Consider the following 17,508-nt stretch of genomic DNA (forward strand, 5'->3'; position numbering starts at 1 on the left):
TAATGCACGCAGATGAGGACAGTGATCGCAAGCACACACGATATCGCACGAGCAAATTAAGGGCACCACACTTTTACGAGACTTCAAATCTGAAAGACTTTGGATCTGGTTCTGAACTGTAGGATCCAAACATGCTGAATTCATTGTCTTGACACTAACCCCCTAGAAAGTGAACCCTCATATATATTTTAGATTTAGATCATGTATGAATCACCCTAGCTGCCGTTTCATATGGATCAGATTCAGGAAGCCAGATCTGAACCGATCCAACTTCCCAATGTATTTTGGGATCCGAGAGATTAGATCTGTTTGCAACACTACCCTTAGCTGATCTCTTTGCATCTCTAACCTGATCCCAATAGGCAGTGTTGAACAAGGAACTAAGTAACCTTACAAGATTTCTATATCCAAAGCAGGGACGGTATTGGACATGGAAAAACAAGCCAAGATCCAACGGTAATGTATCGGGAATCCGGACCCGGATGAGATCTCAATCAGCCCGAACCGTCCGTGATTCTCGCGACTCCTAGAACGCAAATCGCGGACCTCCTTCCCCTCATCGACTACGAGCCTGGCCGCGTGGGGCCCACCACCTGCAATATTGTACATGTAACTTTTCTTTTTGTATTTTTTTTTTTTTTGAGTGAATTCCTTTTGTATTTTCATGTCAGACTTTCTTAACACAAAGATTTGGTTCAGACGGTAGAAATAGAAAGTTACTTCTTCTTTTTTTCCCTTATTTTTTAATAATGATATGACAGCCTGTCACGTGAAAATATAAGCCACTATTTATCGATTGACTTGCCCTTTTAGAATTTTTTTTTTTATTTTTTTTATTTTTTGACGTAACTTAGTCCTGTCAATTTTGGGTTGCTGCTTGTCATACCAGTTGTTGCTCTCCTTTCCGTCAATACAAACTGTATAATACAACATTTTACACTGATACATAATACGGAACACAACCACCACGTCACCCAACAAATCCGCTTACGGTTACCGACCCCCGAGATACGTATTATATTATAAAGTATGATGCCTTACTATCCTTTCCTTTCCCTCCCCGCTTTCATAGAAAGAAGAGAAAACCAGTGAAGAGAAATGGATAGGTGATAAAAAGAGAATCAGGGTGGGAAAGGGAAATACCATGGATCCCTTTTGCCTCCAAGCCCTTCTCTGGAACCGAATCGCTTCTCTTTCCCACCTTCCTTCTTCTCTCGTCGGAGCCAACCACACATCCGCTCGTTTCTGCTCTCGATAATCCTTCTTCCTTCTCATTTTCCTTCCCCCTTCTTGTGAATCCACACACACAAACAGAAAAGAAAGAACCGAGAAAGAAAGGAGAGAAACCCGATTCTTTTCTTTTCCTTTCCAAACGGTAATATAAAGAAATTTTGTGTTTTTTTTTTCTTTCTCTGTGATTTTGGTAAAATGGAGCCATTGGGGGGTCACAGGGTGACCAGCCCGCTCAGGAACGCCATTGTCCGGGTCCTCCTCTTCGGCGTCGTCGCCGTCGTCCTCCGGTTCGCTTACGTTGTCTCCACCACCTCCTCCCTCCGCGACGCCGTCGGCCTGTCCTGCGAATCCTGCTTCCTCTCCGCCTCCCCGAAGCTCAACCTCGTCGGGGACGGCGGCGACCGGCCCGCGGCGGAGCAATTCTCCGTCGATCCTGCCATCAGGAAGCTCTGGACCAGTAAGGAGTGGAGGCGGAGGATCGATGCGCACTCCGCCCTCTTCCAGAACCTCACTCAGCAGGGCCTCCTCTCGCCGCTCTCGAAAGTGCTCGTCGTCTTCGGCGGCGGTAGGGAGGAGGCTGCCGCGCAGCAGGTCCTCGCATTGAAGGAGATTGGGGTCTCCGATTCGATCGGCGTCGGGAAGAAGCCGTTCCGCCCGCTCGTCATCTCCGGGGACCCATTCGGCCGGCTGCCTTTCGAAGATGGGGCGTTCGATCTGGTGTTCTCCGGCGAAGGCGGGATCGATTCCGCACCGAAGAATGCGGAAGCGTTAGTGGCAGAGATGGGAAGGACGCTGAGGCCAGGCGGCATCGCGGTAATCCGTGCCCTCGACGCTAATGATGTGTATAGTATCAATTCTTTCATAGATTTGTTCAAATGCTGTAAATTTTTGAACAGTAGGAAATCTGGTTCTTTTACGGAATTCATTTTGAAGAAGCATTCAATTGGTGGCGATCGCGGCGAGGCCGGAAAATCGGCCGCCCGCGGCAGCTGTTCGGACAATAAGAGCAGCATTTGCTCTGTTCCTCTGTGGAAGAAAGAACTCGTCAAAAAGGCAGAGCCTTTGATTATGGAAGAGCCATTGAAACCATGGATCACACTAAAGAGAAACATCAAGAACATTAGGTACCTCTCATCAATGGTGGGAATTGCATATAAGCGTAGATACGTTTATGTAGATGTAGGAGCTAGATCGTATGGTTCGAGTATTGGGGGCTGGTTCAAGAAGCAGTACCCCAAGCAGAACCGAACATTCGAGGTTTTCGCGATCGAAGCAGACCACGCATTCCATGAAGAGTATGGGAAGAAGAAGGGTGTGCAGCTCTTGCCGTATGCCGCGTGGGTGCGGAACGAGACGCTTGTGTTTGAGATCAGTGGTGGTGGTGATGGGGAGAAGGGGAGGGGGATGGGTAGGATTCGGTCTGGTGGGGAGGGGACAGAGTTGGAGGAATCAAAGGAAGTGATGAAGGTTCAGGGGTTCGATTTCGCAGAATGGTTTATGGGGGTTGTGAGAGAAGGGGATTTCGTCGTGATGAAGATGGATGTGGAAGGAACTGAATTCGATCTCGTGCCGAGGTTGATCGAGACGGGCGCAATATGCCTGATCGATGAGATTTTTCTGGAATGCCATTATAATCGGTGGCAGAGGAGCAGTCCTCAGAGGACTAAGAAGTATCACAAGACGTACTCTCAGTGTTTGGATCTGTTTACTTCTTTAAGAGGGAATGGTGTTTTGGTTCATCAGTGGTGGTGAAGGCTTGGTCGGAGAAGATTCTGCCCTGGCATGATCCTTTTGATGATAACTAGTGTTTCTCTGTTATTACTGGAAATAGCTTGTCAGTTGTATCTTCCTTTCTTTCTTTTCTTTAAACTTTTTTGGTACAGATAAATGTGCTGATGTTAAACAAAGCTTTTACATTCCATAGAATATAATTCCTGCTTCATTTGTTACGTATTTTGTATTTGTTATTCCACACGTATCAGCAAAGAAAAAAAGAGATATGCCTGTTCATTTTAATTTTCTGAATAGATTGCCTGTTGAATTTGATTCGAAGCAATTCACAACTCACACTTGTCAAATATGCATCTACTTATGCCATTTCGAAAGAACCTTCATTCTTGGTTGAAAAGGTTTCCTGCTTGAGGTAACAAAATATTTTGAGAGAAATCAGGTGGAGTGTAAGTTCTGTAGTCATGTAGCAATGCTGTCTTTATATGTTGAGAGGCAGTTATAGCTTGGAGCCTTGTCAAATACTTTCTTGTCTCAGTTGCTTACTGTGAAAGTGACGACTGTTCTTTTAGTTCCTTTTAAAGGGCCTTTTTTATAATGGTGATGACAATGAATCAGTGACTCTATATGTTTCCCTTGTATGTTTTGAAAGAATTCATTTCAAGTACATCAAAGTTAAGCAAGTTATTGAATCTTCTGTCCATGAATATCTTTCAAGTGTGAAATCCTAAAATAACATAATTAACTAGTTCATATTGTTTCTTATTAATTTCTGAATTATACGTCACTTGGTGCCTTTAACTGGTTGGCTCCGGAAGGGCTTGGTTGTCGGTGACCCCATCTGGTATTTACTTCGCACTGGGCGGGGCCCGTTAAGTAACTCGGGGGCCCTTAAATAACCCTAATCATCAAAACAAAAATCTTGAACTGTTCAATTTTTTGTAAAAGTTGCCTGCTGCTAGTCACCAAATAAGTGTGTTTTTTTTCTCTCTTTTTTATGAGGAAGAAAAACCCTCTCCTATAACCAGGTCACTTAATGGGCTTGTCTCCCTGCGAGGTGAAACTCCAGGTTAAGGACACCAGCACCCACCCAGTCACCAAATACAAGTCATGGATACCCAACTGTTCAGAATGCTGTAGTCTGAGATTTGATCATGTGGGTTGCTGTTTTATCATTCTGTTTTCGTCTTCATTAAGTGGGAACACCCCAACTTAGCCTTTATAACTTGTGTTTAACTATACACTCCCTCTAGTCATCCTGCGGCAATTAATGAATCACAACCAAGTATTATCTTTCATTTGTTTATTTGATTCAGCTAAACTTATTTATCTACTTGTGATTTTGAGATTCATGCAATCTATAATTAAACTGAAAGTGAAGCGGAAATATACAGACATTCACTGATGTGAAATGGCTTGGCTCAACCATGCAAAAGTTTTATTCTGGATACTGTGCAAAATTGGTTACCACCGAGGTGGTATCCCATGTGGTAAGTGGTAAGCGGGGTCCTGTGCCAAGGCCCAGGTTCAAATCCCTCTGCCACATAGGGCTTAAGAGATATCTGGTAGGGGTCTGCCTAACCCCAACTTGCCTATCAAAAATAAAAAATTTGATTATAATTTTAAGTTTTTTTTTTTTCGCTACAGATTTGCTCCCTTTTCCTTTTTTGACAAGCAAGCTGGGGTTATGCAGACCCTTACCAGTTATACAATGATACCATTGGGATTTGAACTTGCAACGTCCCAAAACAAGCACTAACTGCTCCTACCAGACAAGCCGAGCCCCGTTGGTTTCCTTTCGCTTTCTTTACCCATTCCTGACTTTCTGGGTATGAAAAAATATTCTAAATTGTGCCCAGGGATAGCATATACATTGTTGTATGCAAGCAAAGGCAGTAAATAATGCATTTGGATGTTTCCATGGTTGATCAAAGTTTACAGGTATTCATGTCATTATTGACAAAGACGTGGCATAGATATCTTCTTCGAGGATGACAAAACATCGATTTGGCTTTTATTTGGTAATTTGGTCTAAATTCTATTGGACCTCCATACTCAATCAAAATGAGCAAGAATACCATTTCTCCAAAATGAGAGAATCGGGTCAGAGGCACATCTTACAGTGGCTCATTGTGTGAAGACCATCACCTCTTTATTTTACATGCATTTTCGCCCAAATACATCCTGTCTTTTGACCAAGGTAACTTGGATATGTAAACCATCAAAATATGTAAACTGTTATGCACCGAGATTTTCATAGCTTTTTTATTCATTGATTTTTCTTAACTCAAAAAACCCGATCCAAGGTCGATTCCCACTAAATCGACCATGATAAACACATCTATAAGGTTGGATTGATTCAAAACAACTTCAATAATGAGATTCTAATTAGATTGTAGCTACAATCGAATGTATTAACTATTAAATGTATACTCATTAAAAAATGGTATCCAAATAATCATCCTTTTGTCATACTTTTGTAGCCATGGCCCATGGGAGCATATATATATAGGTTGCCAAAGACAGCAAAAAAGAGTTGGAACTCTCCATCTCTCCCCTGTCAGTGGGGTCTTTGGAGGGGTGTTCAGAGTCTTTATCTTGTAGCTTCTTTTATTTACTCATAAAAGAGAAAAGGAGTTTGAACTCTTCCCCTAGAGAGGAGATGTCATTCCCTAACTCCACTTGAGATGCTTTTTGAGCATCTTCTTATGCCAACCACCATCATTCAACTGCCTCCAACCAAGCCCCCTCTTTATATTTATGGTGTATAATTTGCACAATGCTGTGAATGTTGTTATATGTGGGCTTATTTTTCCTAGTTATCCAGGGTGAAATTGTTGAGTGACAGGTGGGGACGAACAATCCCAGTTGAGAAAGTAGCAGCTGTGATTGTTGGTCACAAGGTCAATTTTGTAACCAACTTTCACAAGATACAAGAGAAAAGCAATTACAGCTGGCAATGACAATCACAACTTTATACTTTTTCATGTTTCATTAACCTTGAGAAAGTGTTGTGATTATAACGTAATCTTGAGAAAATTCAAGAATCACATACCATTGCAAACATGCCCCCAAAAGAAAAATGATTTACTGTGATGATTTTTCTATCAACTCAAGGGGTTGACAAATGAATTCAGTGCAAAAGAACTGACTTGAATCCAATTCCTGCAATGCCTTTGCGCCTATACTTGTTCACTGAACTCTTTGAAAGGCACGAAAACTCTTAATTTGGATGAGTGAAGGAAATACGAAAATCTTTTCTTAATTCCCTTTCTCCCAAACACCCTCCTTGAATCCTTGTATTCATCCAAGACTCTTCTGGCCAGTGGGCACCTTCCTAACAGAACAAGCCCCTGACTTTCATTTCATGTTTTTTTTCGATAATCAAACAGGTGCAGCCCGCATGGAATTTAAACCTAAGACCCCTTGGTTGTGATAATGCAACCCAACCATGCATCTTCTAGTTCAACTTCAAGCTTTGTTTCATTGTCGATAGATGGAAAAAAATTGATGGATCGAAAATTTATTATTTGGTGAAACAAATATTCATGCATCGTCTATGAGCCCACGGGCATGGAAATTGACAGCCTAACTTCCACCATTCTATTCCCATAAAGCGATATTGTCTGGCCACACAAAAGTGATGAAATGTAGACCACTACTTCGTCAAAATTTGACCCATATATTGTTGGATTCCTGATTGAGGAAATCATATTTCTTGATTCCTAAATTTGTTCATGCTAAATCATTGAAAAGATCAGAAATAAACAAATAAAACATAATGCGGAAGCGTACCTGAATCCATTGTAGCACCAATAGATCTTAATAGGTTAGATCTTTCAAAACCTCTATAGGTGGGCTTTCCTTCTTCTCTAAACCTAATGAGAGAAGGACAATTTTCTTTCTTGATAGGGAGGAGAAAGAGAACATCCACTATATATGGTTTTGGATACCATAACCTAATTGTAACCACCCTATAGTCTTATTTCCAATTTTACCCATTATAAAATCAAAAATTAACATGAGGGCACATAAGGTATCTAAACATTAATATAATCATACTTTATAAGATGTCATATAGCCGAAGATCACTTTATATGGGCCTTCACCTTAAACAGTTATAATGTGTGATCAATTATATATGTAGGCACACATGAAATATCTAACAATCTCTCACATGGGCCACAAATGTTACCATACAATCACGCATTATACAATATCCTTACGAGCTTAAAAACATTGTCTTACCTGATGATATTTTCAACAATCTGGTCAATCGATCATGTCATCGTAATTAGACCTATCAATGATCATGTATATTAACATAACCAACGATATAGATCAAGTATGGATGTAAAGAATGAAAATTACATGTGCTCAATAAGCAAACTTGACTATGGTTTATGTCACAAACATGGGCGAAAGTTGACATATTCTTTAAAAGTGCAATATTTTTCAAAATTATCTCTTATTTTGAAAATAGCATGTTTTTATCACAAAGGAATCCTTAAAGTCTCCCATTCATCATCAAGGCAAGATCACGCATTTTAAAAGGGTATTTTGGAGATCCCATTTGTTAAAATGCATTTCAAGATATGTTTCTATAGATTTTCGGTATTTTTTGAGTATTTTTGAAAGGTAATTTGGTTTTACCAAATTTTTTATCTTTAAGATAACATATTCAACCTCTGTTAACCAAAATTAGAGATATTTAACTTTTTAACGAGCCAAAAAATCACTTTGATATGATGTTAGAGTGGAAAGTTATGACCAAAACATGTTTTTGGTTTAAAAATAACTTGTTTGAAAAGTAGGGCCCATTTTAAGAGCATTTTTATCCTATTAAATGTTGAATTTGTTTCAAACATAAAAGACTGATCATAGCCAAAGGATGTTAACTTATAAATGCCATAAACTGTTTTTCAAATGGATTAGTAAATCCCAAGATATAGTCATTTTTTCACAACATATCTGATCAAGACTACTTAATCAGTTCAGGTTTTGACCCGAACTTGATCTAGACCCATTTGGGTCAGAGCTAGTTTAATAGACTATTGCAGAGACCTAGGTCTTCATTAGTCAATTCAAGTGGCAAAAATCCTGAGGATTAGATTTGGTTCGGATCTGGACCTGATCCAATTGGATCAAACTTGTTTGGGTCTGTGCTAGTTGGATGGACAATCCCACTAGCATAGATCCTTTGGGTAAAACCTGGATAAGGTTTTGAACCCAATCCGATTGGCCTAGACTTAATTGGGTATGCACCTTATGGAGTGATTGGCACACACCTTTTGGATAACTAATACAATCCTGATCCAGGGGAAGAAGGTCTACACCAGGCTTTGGTCTACACAAAATATCCTATTTGGCACAAACCTAACTATGTGCCAGACAACCTATCTGGTGAAGACCTTGAGAGCTTTTTGACATAGAAAACTATAAATACCTCCTTTGTGACCCATTTTTTATATATTCTAAGTTTAGATGAGCTCTTCTACTTGAGTGTGTTCTCTGGTGCAAAATTGGGAGTGTCTACTTTCTTTCTTTTTGTCCTTCATTTCAAGGAGCAACCTCTTGAGATAATTTTCTCTTTTTTTCTTCTAGGCTAGGTAGATTTCCTAAGCTGATAGTTTTTCTAAGTAGTTTTCTTAGATTAGTTTTTCCTACTTAAGTAGCTCTCAAGTTAGTAAAAGAGTAGGGTGTCTATCACTCTACAATATATAGGCTAGTTTGCTTTGTCGCTTTGTTAGAGTAGTTTTTCTATGGAGAATGCCCTTCCCACATAAGAATTTCGGCTAGAGAGGGGAGACTTTGCTGGATTCAAGGCTCATGGTTGAGTGGGGAGACTCTGTCGGCACAATGAGTCAAGGCTAGGGCTTCACGTAGCCTAAGTAAGTATTCTCTCACTTTCTTTTCCTGTTTTTTTTTGTGAATTCATTTTCTATCTGCATGCACTAACTTGCTCACAATGTTTTTATTTTGTTTGAGCCTTAGGTGGATCTACTGGCCTAGGCTTATTGCACAGGTGTTTGAAGGAGACTAAGGAAGCTCATTTTCTCAGAAAATCTCAATCGTGATTGGATTATCTCTCACCATTTGGGGAGCAACGATATGGCCTCGTACCAATGAGAATCCCACAATTGTTTTGTAAGAAGTCAGTTTCCAAAGATAGTATTTCTCAAATAAAATCTCTTATTTTTGAAAGGTGGGATTTCACTCATATATATATATATAAGGTGCAGGTAGCTGCTAACCATCATGCTAATCAGGCTTTCAAAAGGTTTTTTCCATGTGTTACTTAAATCTGACTGTACAAATGTGTTAAACATGGTTAATTTTCTAGGAAACGATAATTGGATCATGTTTTTTTTATGAAAAACATATTTTTTTAAGCTTATGTATGAAAACTATGAATGATGTTTGCTAGGATTGAAATTTTTATTTATTTATTTTTAAATAACATGAATATTTAATTAGGTTTTAGAGTTTGTTTGTTTTTTTAATAGCATTTAGATTTTTATTTTGTTTTTAAATAAGATGAATATTTAATTTAAGTATTTTTTGTTTTTTAGTTAACATTATACATGATCCATATGCTTGAATTTAGTTAGAAATTTAGAGGTTTTGTTATCTTTTGTTTCAATTAGCTTATGTATGAAAACTATTAATGATGTTTGCTAGGATTGAGGATTTTATTTTATTTTTTTAATAGCATGAATATTTAATTGGGTTTTAAAGGTTTTTATGATTTTTTGAATAACATTTAGATTTTTATTTTATTTTAAATAAGTTGAATATTTAATTTGTGTATTTTTGTATTTTTTAATTAACATTAAACATGGTTGTGCATGCTTGATTAGCATAAATTCATAACTAGAATTAGGGTTTTGATTTTGTATTTATTTAAATGACATGAATTTTGGATCATGCTTTTACGATGTTATGTATTTTTTCTTTTTAATTAGCATTAATTATAAATAATGGATACTTAACTTTGGTTAGTACTTAAAATTTTAGGTTTTTGTTTTGTTTTAATTGCATAGATGAGAATTTTAGTGCTTTCCTATTATTTTTATTATCTTTTGTTCATTGGATTAGTGCTTTCATTTATTAACATTATGATAAATTTAAATTGGTGAAAAACATAAAATTTATTAAATATGTTTGATGTTACCTTTAGTTTTGAGTGTTTTGTACTTTTTTTAAAAATATTTATAAAACATTTATGATGTTCTTTATAGATTTTTTAAAACATTAACTAATTAATTGATTATTTATTTGTAGTGTATTTGTCCTGTGTCGCATCTTGCTGAATTCATTTTAAGATAGAAACTTGAACTTAGTAACACTGCATTATTCATATAAAGTTTTTTTTTGTCTTTATATCAAATAAAGCTAAATTTTAGAGTATACATACATGTTATTGCGATACTTTGCAGATCTTAAATATTTTTTTTGTTTTTGAAAAAAAATCTGTATCGCTGCCTGATTATCACAGTGCATTTTCAATAAAGGTTTTTAATTATGAATACGATACTTTGTAGTTCTTCAAATGGATTATTTTCCTTTATGACTGGTGGGTTAGGGACAGGTGGAAGCTTCAAACACCCGTGGTTGGACAAAAATATGCATTACTTTCTCATAGCTCTGGCAGATTTCTATGAATATTTGATAGCTTACCCCCTGAGGGTTATACTGTCGCTGTCTTGGCTTTATTCTGTTTAGGAGGTTTCTTACTGCTTCTTGCTTCTTGCTGGAAACATCAATACACAACAGGCTTCAAAAGGAAAGGGATCCAGCTGGTTAACAGATGCCTTCTCTGTCTCAACAATCTAGGTGGCTTGGATCAAACATATCCATCCTATGTGAAAGGATGGGATCATATTTTTATCCCATACGGGGGCTCATATCATGTGGGGTTGTTCCCAAATAAGGGTGCAAATAAGGCTGGTAAACAAGCTGAATAAACCCAAGGGTGGGTGTTCAAACCATAGTCAATTTTTTGATGAGGATATTTCTCGGAGAGATTTTCAAAAGTTGATAAATCTTGGGAATATCTCAAGAGTTTAAAAAATTAAAAAAATATCAATAACAACAAAAAAAACTAAGAAAATAATAAGTTTTGAATCATTTTTCTTTCAAAACTATAGAGAAACATGTTTTAAAGGTTTTAAAATATAAAAGAAACAAAAAATAGGAAATCCAAACTTAAATAATAATAAAAAAAAGAGTTTTTCCCAAAAATATCGCTATATTATTGCGATAATATGTGAGATATTACCTTTGATATCTGTGACCTTAAAATATCTTTATTTCTCACGATATTTTCAAAATATCATTGATATCAGTGACAGTGGTTCAAACTCGGCTCATTCTTATGGCAACACAACCCAACCTCAACCTCATGGTGAGCTCAAGTTGATCCAGCTACGTTCTTTTTGAGAGAAAAGGCAAACGTTCTTTATTGATTCATACTCCATCATTTTTTACATAATACAGAAATGAGAATGTTAGTACAGTTGAGTTGGTCAATACAGAGGGAGTCGATGAACACTCTTGGATCCTTAACCAAGTTAGGCACACAATGCGCAAAGTAGAGAGGCCGATGTTTAGTGTTGCGTCGATGCCATAGTTGCAGACGTCTCTCTGAGCGCCTTTACTATTCTGTGCTGTAGTATCGGTATATTTGGGACCTCTCCATCGAAGATATATATATATATATATATATATATATAATGGTCTGGCGGTGGCTGGCCGGCTGCAGTCGGCGGAGGTTGCCAGGGAAGAGAGCATAACCTCTCTGCAAAAAAAAAAAAAATCAGGGGGTTGTCTCACCTAAAAAGGTTTTTGTGTATTCAATAATGGTGGCTCGAGCCAAAATGATGGACCTAGAGCATATTTGGTTGGCTCCAAATGAAAATTAGTTTTCTCGTAATGGTGAGAGAAGGATTCTTATTTGCCTCAAACAAAAAAACCAAACCTAATAGGATTGCGCTTTAATTGGCCCCACCCTATAATGGAAACTCTAAAAGAATAAATCGGCCCTGCGGGGTTGCAACTTTGACCTTATGAGAAAATCGAACTCGTAATTTATGGGGGTTTGGACATCTTAACACACCACCCTAACCAAATAGGCCACTACGCTTGAAGAGAATCTCAATGCTTCACCACTTGATTCATTATAAATTATAAGTTACCTTGTAGGCCCATTAAGTGACTCTGTTCTCGAGGGCTTTTTTTTTTTTTTTAAAAAGGCAAGCTGGGGTTAGGCGGACCCTACCAGTTATACAAACCGGGATTTGAACCTGCAATGTCCCAACACAAGGTGACGTTCCCTAGGCTGCTCCTACCAGACAAGACAAGGGGAAACCCCTGTTGGTTTCGACGATAGGTCATAAAAACAAAAAATTACAATAGTTAGAAGGGAAGGACGTGTCCTTAGATGAATGTATTAACCATTGTTTTTTACAGAGAGATAGACCAATTTTTCCACACTTTTGGCAATGTTGTCAGTTCGTATTGCATCGTATTCGGCAGAAAATCGATATGCATTACTCTTGAATCGGTTACTTTTAAAAATACTTAAATTTATTTTTTAATATTATTTTAATATCTTTAACGCGTGTCAGGTCTGATTGACATGTAATGTTTTTAAATTATTTTTTGGCTGATTATCGGTATCAGTCCATTCACCTGAATCGTTGGCCAAACGATAAAGGGCCGATACCAAATACTGACAACATTGCTTTTGGGGTTAGCTGACTAGAGCTTACCAACCCCGTGGACCCAAATATTTGTCCCGTTAATTTCTGGTAAGAAATTAAGAACTTTTATATTCTTAGTTTTTTTTATCAGCAAAATAAAAATATAGAAAGTCAAAAAATACTTGAAGAAAAGGTGATACACAATAAAACATGTAAAAAAACATAGTTGTTTTTACTTTTTACCCCAAGATATCGGGGATAAGAACGTAGACATCGGTTATCGCAATAAAAAGCAATGTTGTTAGCAACGGTGCATATGGTATTGCCAAAAAATTGATATGATTTATTTTTTAATAAATATAAAAAATAAATTCAATAAATGTTTTAATATTATTTTAATGGTTTTAACAAGTGTCACCTTCTGATTGACGCATAATATTTTTTAATTATTTTTGGCCAATTCAAAATGATACACTTGAGTTTTAATGCCCCAATATTTAAAACTTGAAAACACGAGGATTTTTTTTAAAGATTACACAACAAAAATCAATTATTTGTTTTGGTTAAAAATTTTGAGCGGCTTATAGATATCATAACTCAACATGAGTCTGTATCTAATTCTCGTATTGAACTTGGGTTCAACTTCAACTCATGATTCGGTTCTTACTTAAGAATTTGATATTCGAATAGCAATTAAGCAATAACATTCATGAATTTAATTAAAATATTTAAGAAACATAATCAAATTAAATACAAGTAAAAAAATCATAAATTGTTTCCAAAACAATCCAAGATCTAAGAATTTTTATCATTGGCACCCTCCGCCATCGCTTCAGCTTCCTATTCGTTACTTGAACATTGGTAAAGTAGGGGGTCAGACTTCAATGAGTCTCAATAGAAAACACCATAACTAAGCATGTGTATACGAAACTAAGCAGACATAAAATCAAACATCATTTAGAACATGCATACTACAACAATTAAATCACAAATCAATTATCAAAACATGCATAACCAATATTTTTATGCAACATGCCACAAAACAAGAACAATTTCATAAGTATGCATCTGAATTATTAGGGCATATTTTCATGTATGTTTTTACAAAATAAATTAATGTGATCAAGTTTAAGACATTATATTTCTCTTTATTAATAGCAATATTCATTGCATTTTATCACATGTACCATTAAACATTTAGCCCTTGGCCAAATAGTTCAAGTATCATTGGTTACCACTCTAGGATAATTTTTTAGCATTGCCTTTCTTGGCATAAACATCCTACCCCCGCATGAGGTAGTTTGTAGTATACTTTTGCTTACCGCTCAAAGTTATTACCTTTCATAGCATGTACACCCTACTCCTGCATACCGCTTCAGAGTATTGCCTTTCAAGACATGAATATCCTACCTCTGCTATAATACTCACAATTTTTTTTTGGAATTTTTAAATAATAAAAAAGAAAAATTTCAGTAATTATTCTGGCATTTAATTCAAATTATAATAAATAACCTTTTTTGGATAATTGATTAGCAATTATGTGTCGGTTATATTTAATTGATGAATTAAATATTTCAAAGAGAGTAAATGTAAAATTATCTAATTTGGATCTACAAGGTTGAGAGGGGTATTCAGATCTAGATCTTGGTAAGGATCCGATAAAATATCCAATTATAAACATTGAATTTATGAGGTTTTGAACAAATCAATTAAGCTTGGATCTTAGTAAGGATCCAATAAAAATTGACCAGCGTTATTTTTGAGTTGAAAGATCCAATTGGATACACTTGGGCTCATTGGATCTCAAAACTCTTTTTAGGATCTGAATGGATCAATACACTTGATTGAGATTGGATCTCAAAACCATTTGGATACGGATCCTAGTGGAGATTCAAGATGACCAACCCAAATAGGTTAGTTTTTGAACCCTGATAAATAAGGATCCACACTATTTGGATCCTAGGGTTCTTGGATTTGGACCCAATTCACACAGATATGCACTGATTTAATCCTTCACACCCTTCATATTGGATCTATTTAGTGGATCCAATCCGTATTAACAAAATAGATTATAATATATATACATATATACTTGGGATATGGATCTATATCCATTGAGACCTAATTGGATCTCATTTCAAACCATCCCACTAACTCACTTGTGATGGGTTTGGATCCAATTGGACCCAACCTAAAAAACCATCCCTTCACCTCTCACCTTAGCCGCATACACCCCTTTTTCTTCTTTAAATCCCTCCCTCCCTCACATCACTCCCCTCTTTCACGCGCACCCTTGAACCCCCTCTCTCTATAAAACCCCCCTCTCCCCCCCCCCCCCCCCCCCCATCTCTCTCATGTCACTTGTATCTCTCACTCTCTCATTGTGACAGAGGGAGGTCAGTGCCAATGCCACCTCCTCCTCCTCATATTTGGCTGCCGATGGTAGTGAGAACCACCACCATCGCTACCTTGTTTGTGCCAGCCACCAGAAAACACTCCCTCTCTGTCGCAACTCCTTGTCGGACATCACCTACTTTCCCCTTTTGTTTGTTGCAGACCTCCTGATTATTGCCTAAACCACCATCATTCCCTCTTTTCCTCTCGGTTTGGAAGGCCATCAGAAGGTCCACCTCCCAGCGTCTTGGTCCAGCTAGCCAAGTGGCTGACACCACTGCTAACATCTCCCTTCTTCCTGGTCGATCTCCCTTGTTTGCAGCTCCAGTCGAGCACAGGCCAGCCATGGGCGCAGCCTGGCGCCGCCACTGCCCACCTGATCTTTGTCGCCTCAAGCTGGGAGCTTGATAAAGCTCGGTCTTCGCTACCTTGGCGCCGCCTTCACCACGGCTGCCTTCACCACCTCAATCATCATAACCATGTGGTGGTGGACTGCACGCACTGCCACTACCCCACGAACTCCGGTCGAAGTCACAATCCATCATATACTTTTTCTCTCTTTCATATTTATGACATGAGCACCGAGGTGCACGCTAGTCCTCGCCTGCGTTTGGACCGTCAAAGGACGTGATCCATGCCAAGCATTTCTGGAAGAAAATTCCTTTGGATATTATGGGATTTTTGCTTCATGAAACCTCACAGATTTTGAGGTAAAGAATTTCATGCTAATTATCGGTAATTATATAATATTAAAATATAAATAATCACATAAAAATACATAAAGTATATACATATGAGTATATATATTCAATAATAAAATCTAATATTTATGTATGCATGTGTCAGATACTTTACGTTCGCATGCGTTGAATATTCTTCAAATATAATATAATATTTACATTCGCATGTGTTGGATAATTTATGTTCGCATACAATGAATATTCTTCAAATAAAATATACTAGTCAGGAATAACATATCAGTCATCACAGATTTAGATTTCTCAAAAAACTTTTTTATAAAAACTCTTTTTAAGATCATAAAACCTTTAAAATCTCATTATTTTAGATTTGATCAGATTTAATATGGATTAACTTATGAATAACACCATCAATAATCAAGATATGAGTGAATCTAATACAAAACAATGAAGAAACCCTATTTAGGCATGTTTTTCAAAATCATTTTTATGTAAAACTCATGATTCATTCTCTTCGAATCCAATAACAATTTATTCAATAAAGAAAATATGTATAAAAGATCAAGACATGTAAATATACTGCTGAAAATAAAAAAAACTCAGATATGCATGCTTAATGCACGTAAAAAGAATCTACTACGTAAATCTTATAAAAAATGATAGATCTTGAAAACAACAAGGATATTGGGTAGTCCAATCTCTACGCCACCACAACCACCGAAGTATGTGCAAGTTCAATGGTTACACAACCCTACTCCAAACCTCCTAGTCGTTTCAGGAGAAGAGAGAAAGTAACAAGTAAAAAGGAAAAAAGAAAATAGATAGAGAGAGAGAGGGGGGGGGGGGAGTATTTATATCCTTTCTCCACAGCCCTAACCTTATGAGAAAGGACTCTCCCTCTCCAAAATCGTGTGGAGGGGGAGAGGAGTCCTTTATAGAAAAATTTCTAACTTCTAGACTCCAATTTTTTACTTATTTGATTTTTTCTAATTTTATTTAAATAAAATAATTAAGTTTGATTATTCAACAACCAACTCTAGCATGTTCAAACTTATGTGGACCCTTCTAGAGGTGTGGGACGTCCCACCCTCTTAATCTCTTTAATTATTATTTTAAAAATAAGTTTAAAATTAAAAATCTTAATTATCGCATTTTTTATTTTTATTTGATTTATTGGTATGAATTTAAAACTAGAAGATATTCTAATTCATATGGACTCCTGGATCCAAATGGGGGTCCACATAGGGTGTCCCCTACGAGGGTCCAATCGATAAAATTGGATCCAATTAATATTTAGATTGGATCCAAACCAAACTGCACCCCAGATCCATCTTGGATCCAAATGACGATTTTGGATCTAAAACTGAAGTTCAAGATCCAAACCACACCAAACTCATATAATCTCCACAATTTATCTTTTTCAATTATTCTTGAAATATTATTCATAACCTGAGACAAAGGTTCATAATTAATCGAAATCAAGAAAATAAAAAAAATAAAAAATTCACAATTATAGCCATACTCGCTTCAATAATCCATTATTTATTCATTTTAATAATTAAGAAAACCCCAAGTTTTATAACTTGGGCCCACGTGAATTAAATGCAAGAATGAGCAATTGCATTACATTGCTTGTTTCAAAGTATGTTCATTATGATTACTATACCTCAGGATTAGGTGTTGATATTAAACTGAATGTCATTAATTTGTATTTCGAATATATGTCAAAAGTACAAGGATTGTCAGTATAA

The 17,508-nt window shown here is 36.8% G+C and overlaps 1 protein-coding gene across 1 annotated transcript; it reads left to right on the forward strand.

Moving 5' to 3' along the window:
- Nucleotides 1-1,081: 1,081 nt before the first annotated feature.
- Nucleotides 1,082-4,202, forward strand: LOC149846350 (uncharacterized). The gene has a single exon (XM_089996313.1). The coding sequence runs from the start codon at nucleotides 1,429-1,431 to the stop codon at nucleotides 2,983-2,985; it is 1,557 nt and encodes a 518-aa protein (XP_089852439.1). The 5' UTR covers nucleotides 1,082-1,428; the 3' UTR covers nucleotides 2,986-4,202.
- The last annotated feature ends 13,306 nt before the right edge of the window (nucleotides 4,203-17,508 follow it).

This window comes from Nuphar pumila, chromosome 2 (genome assembly GCF_984573655.1).
Source record: "Nuphar pumila chromosome 2, dmNupPumi1.hap1.1, whole genome shotgun sequence".
Classification (NCBI taxonomy): domain Eukaryota; kingdom Viridiplantae; phylum Streptophyta; class Magnoliopsida; order Nymphaeales; family Nymphaeaceae; genus Nuphar; species Nuphar pumila.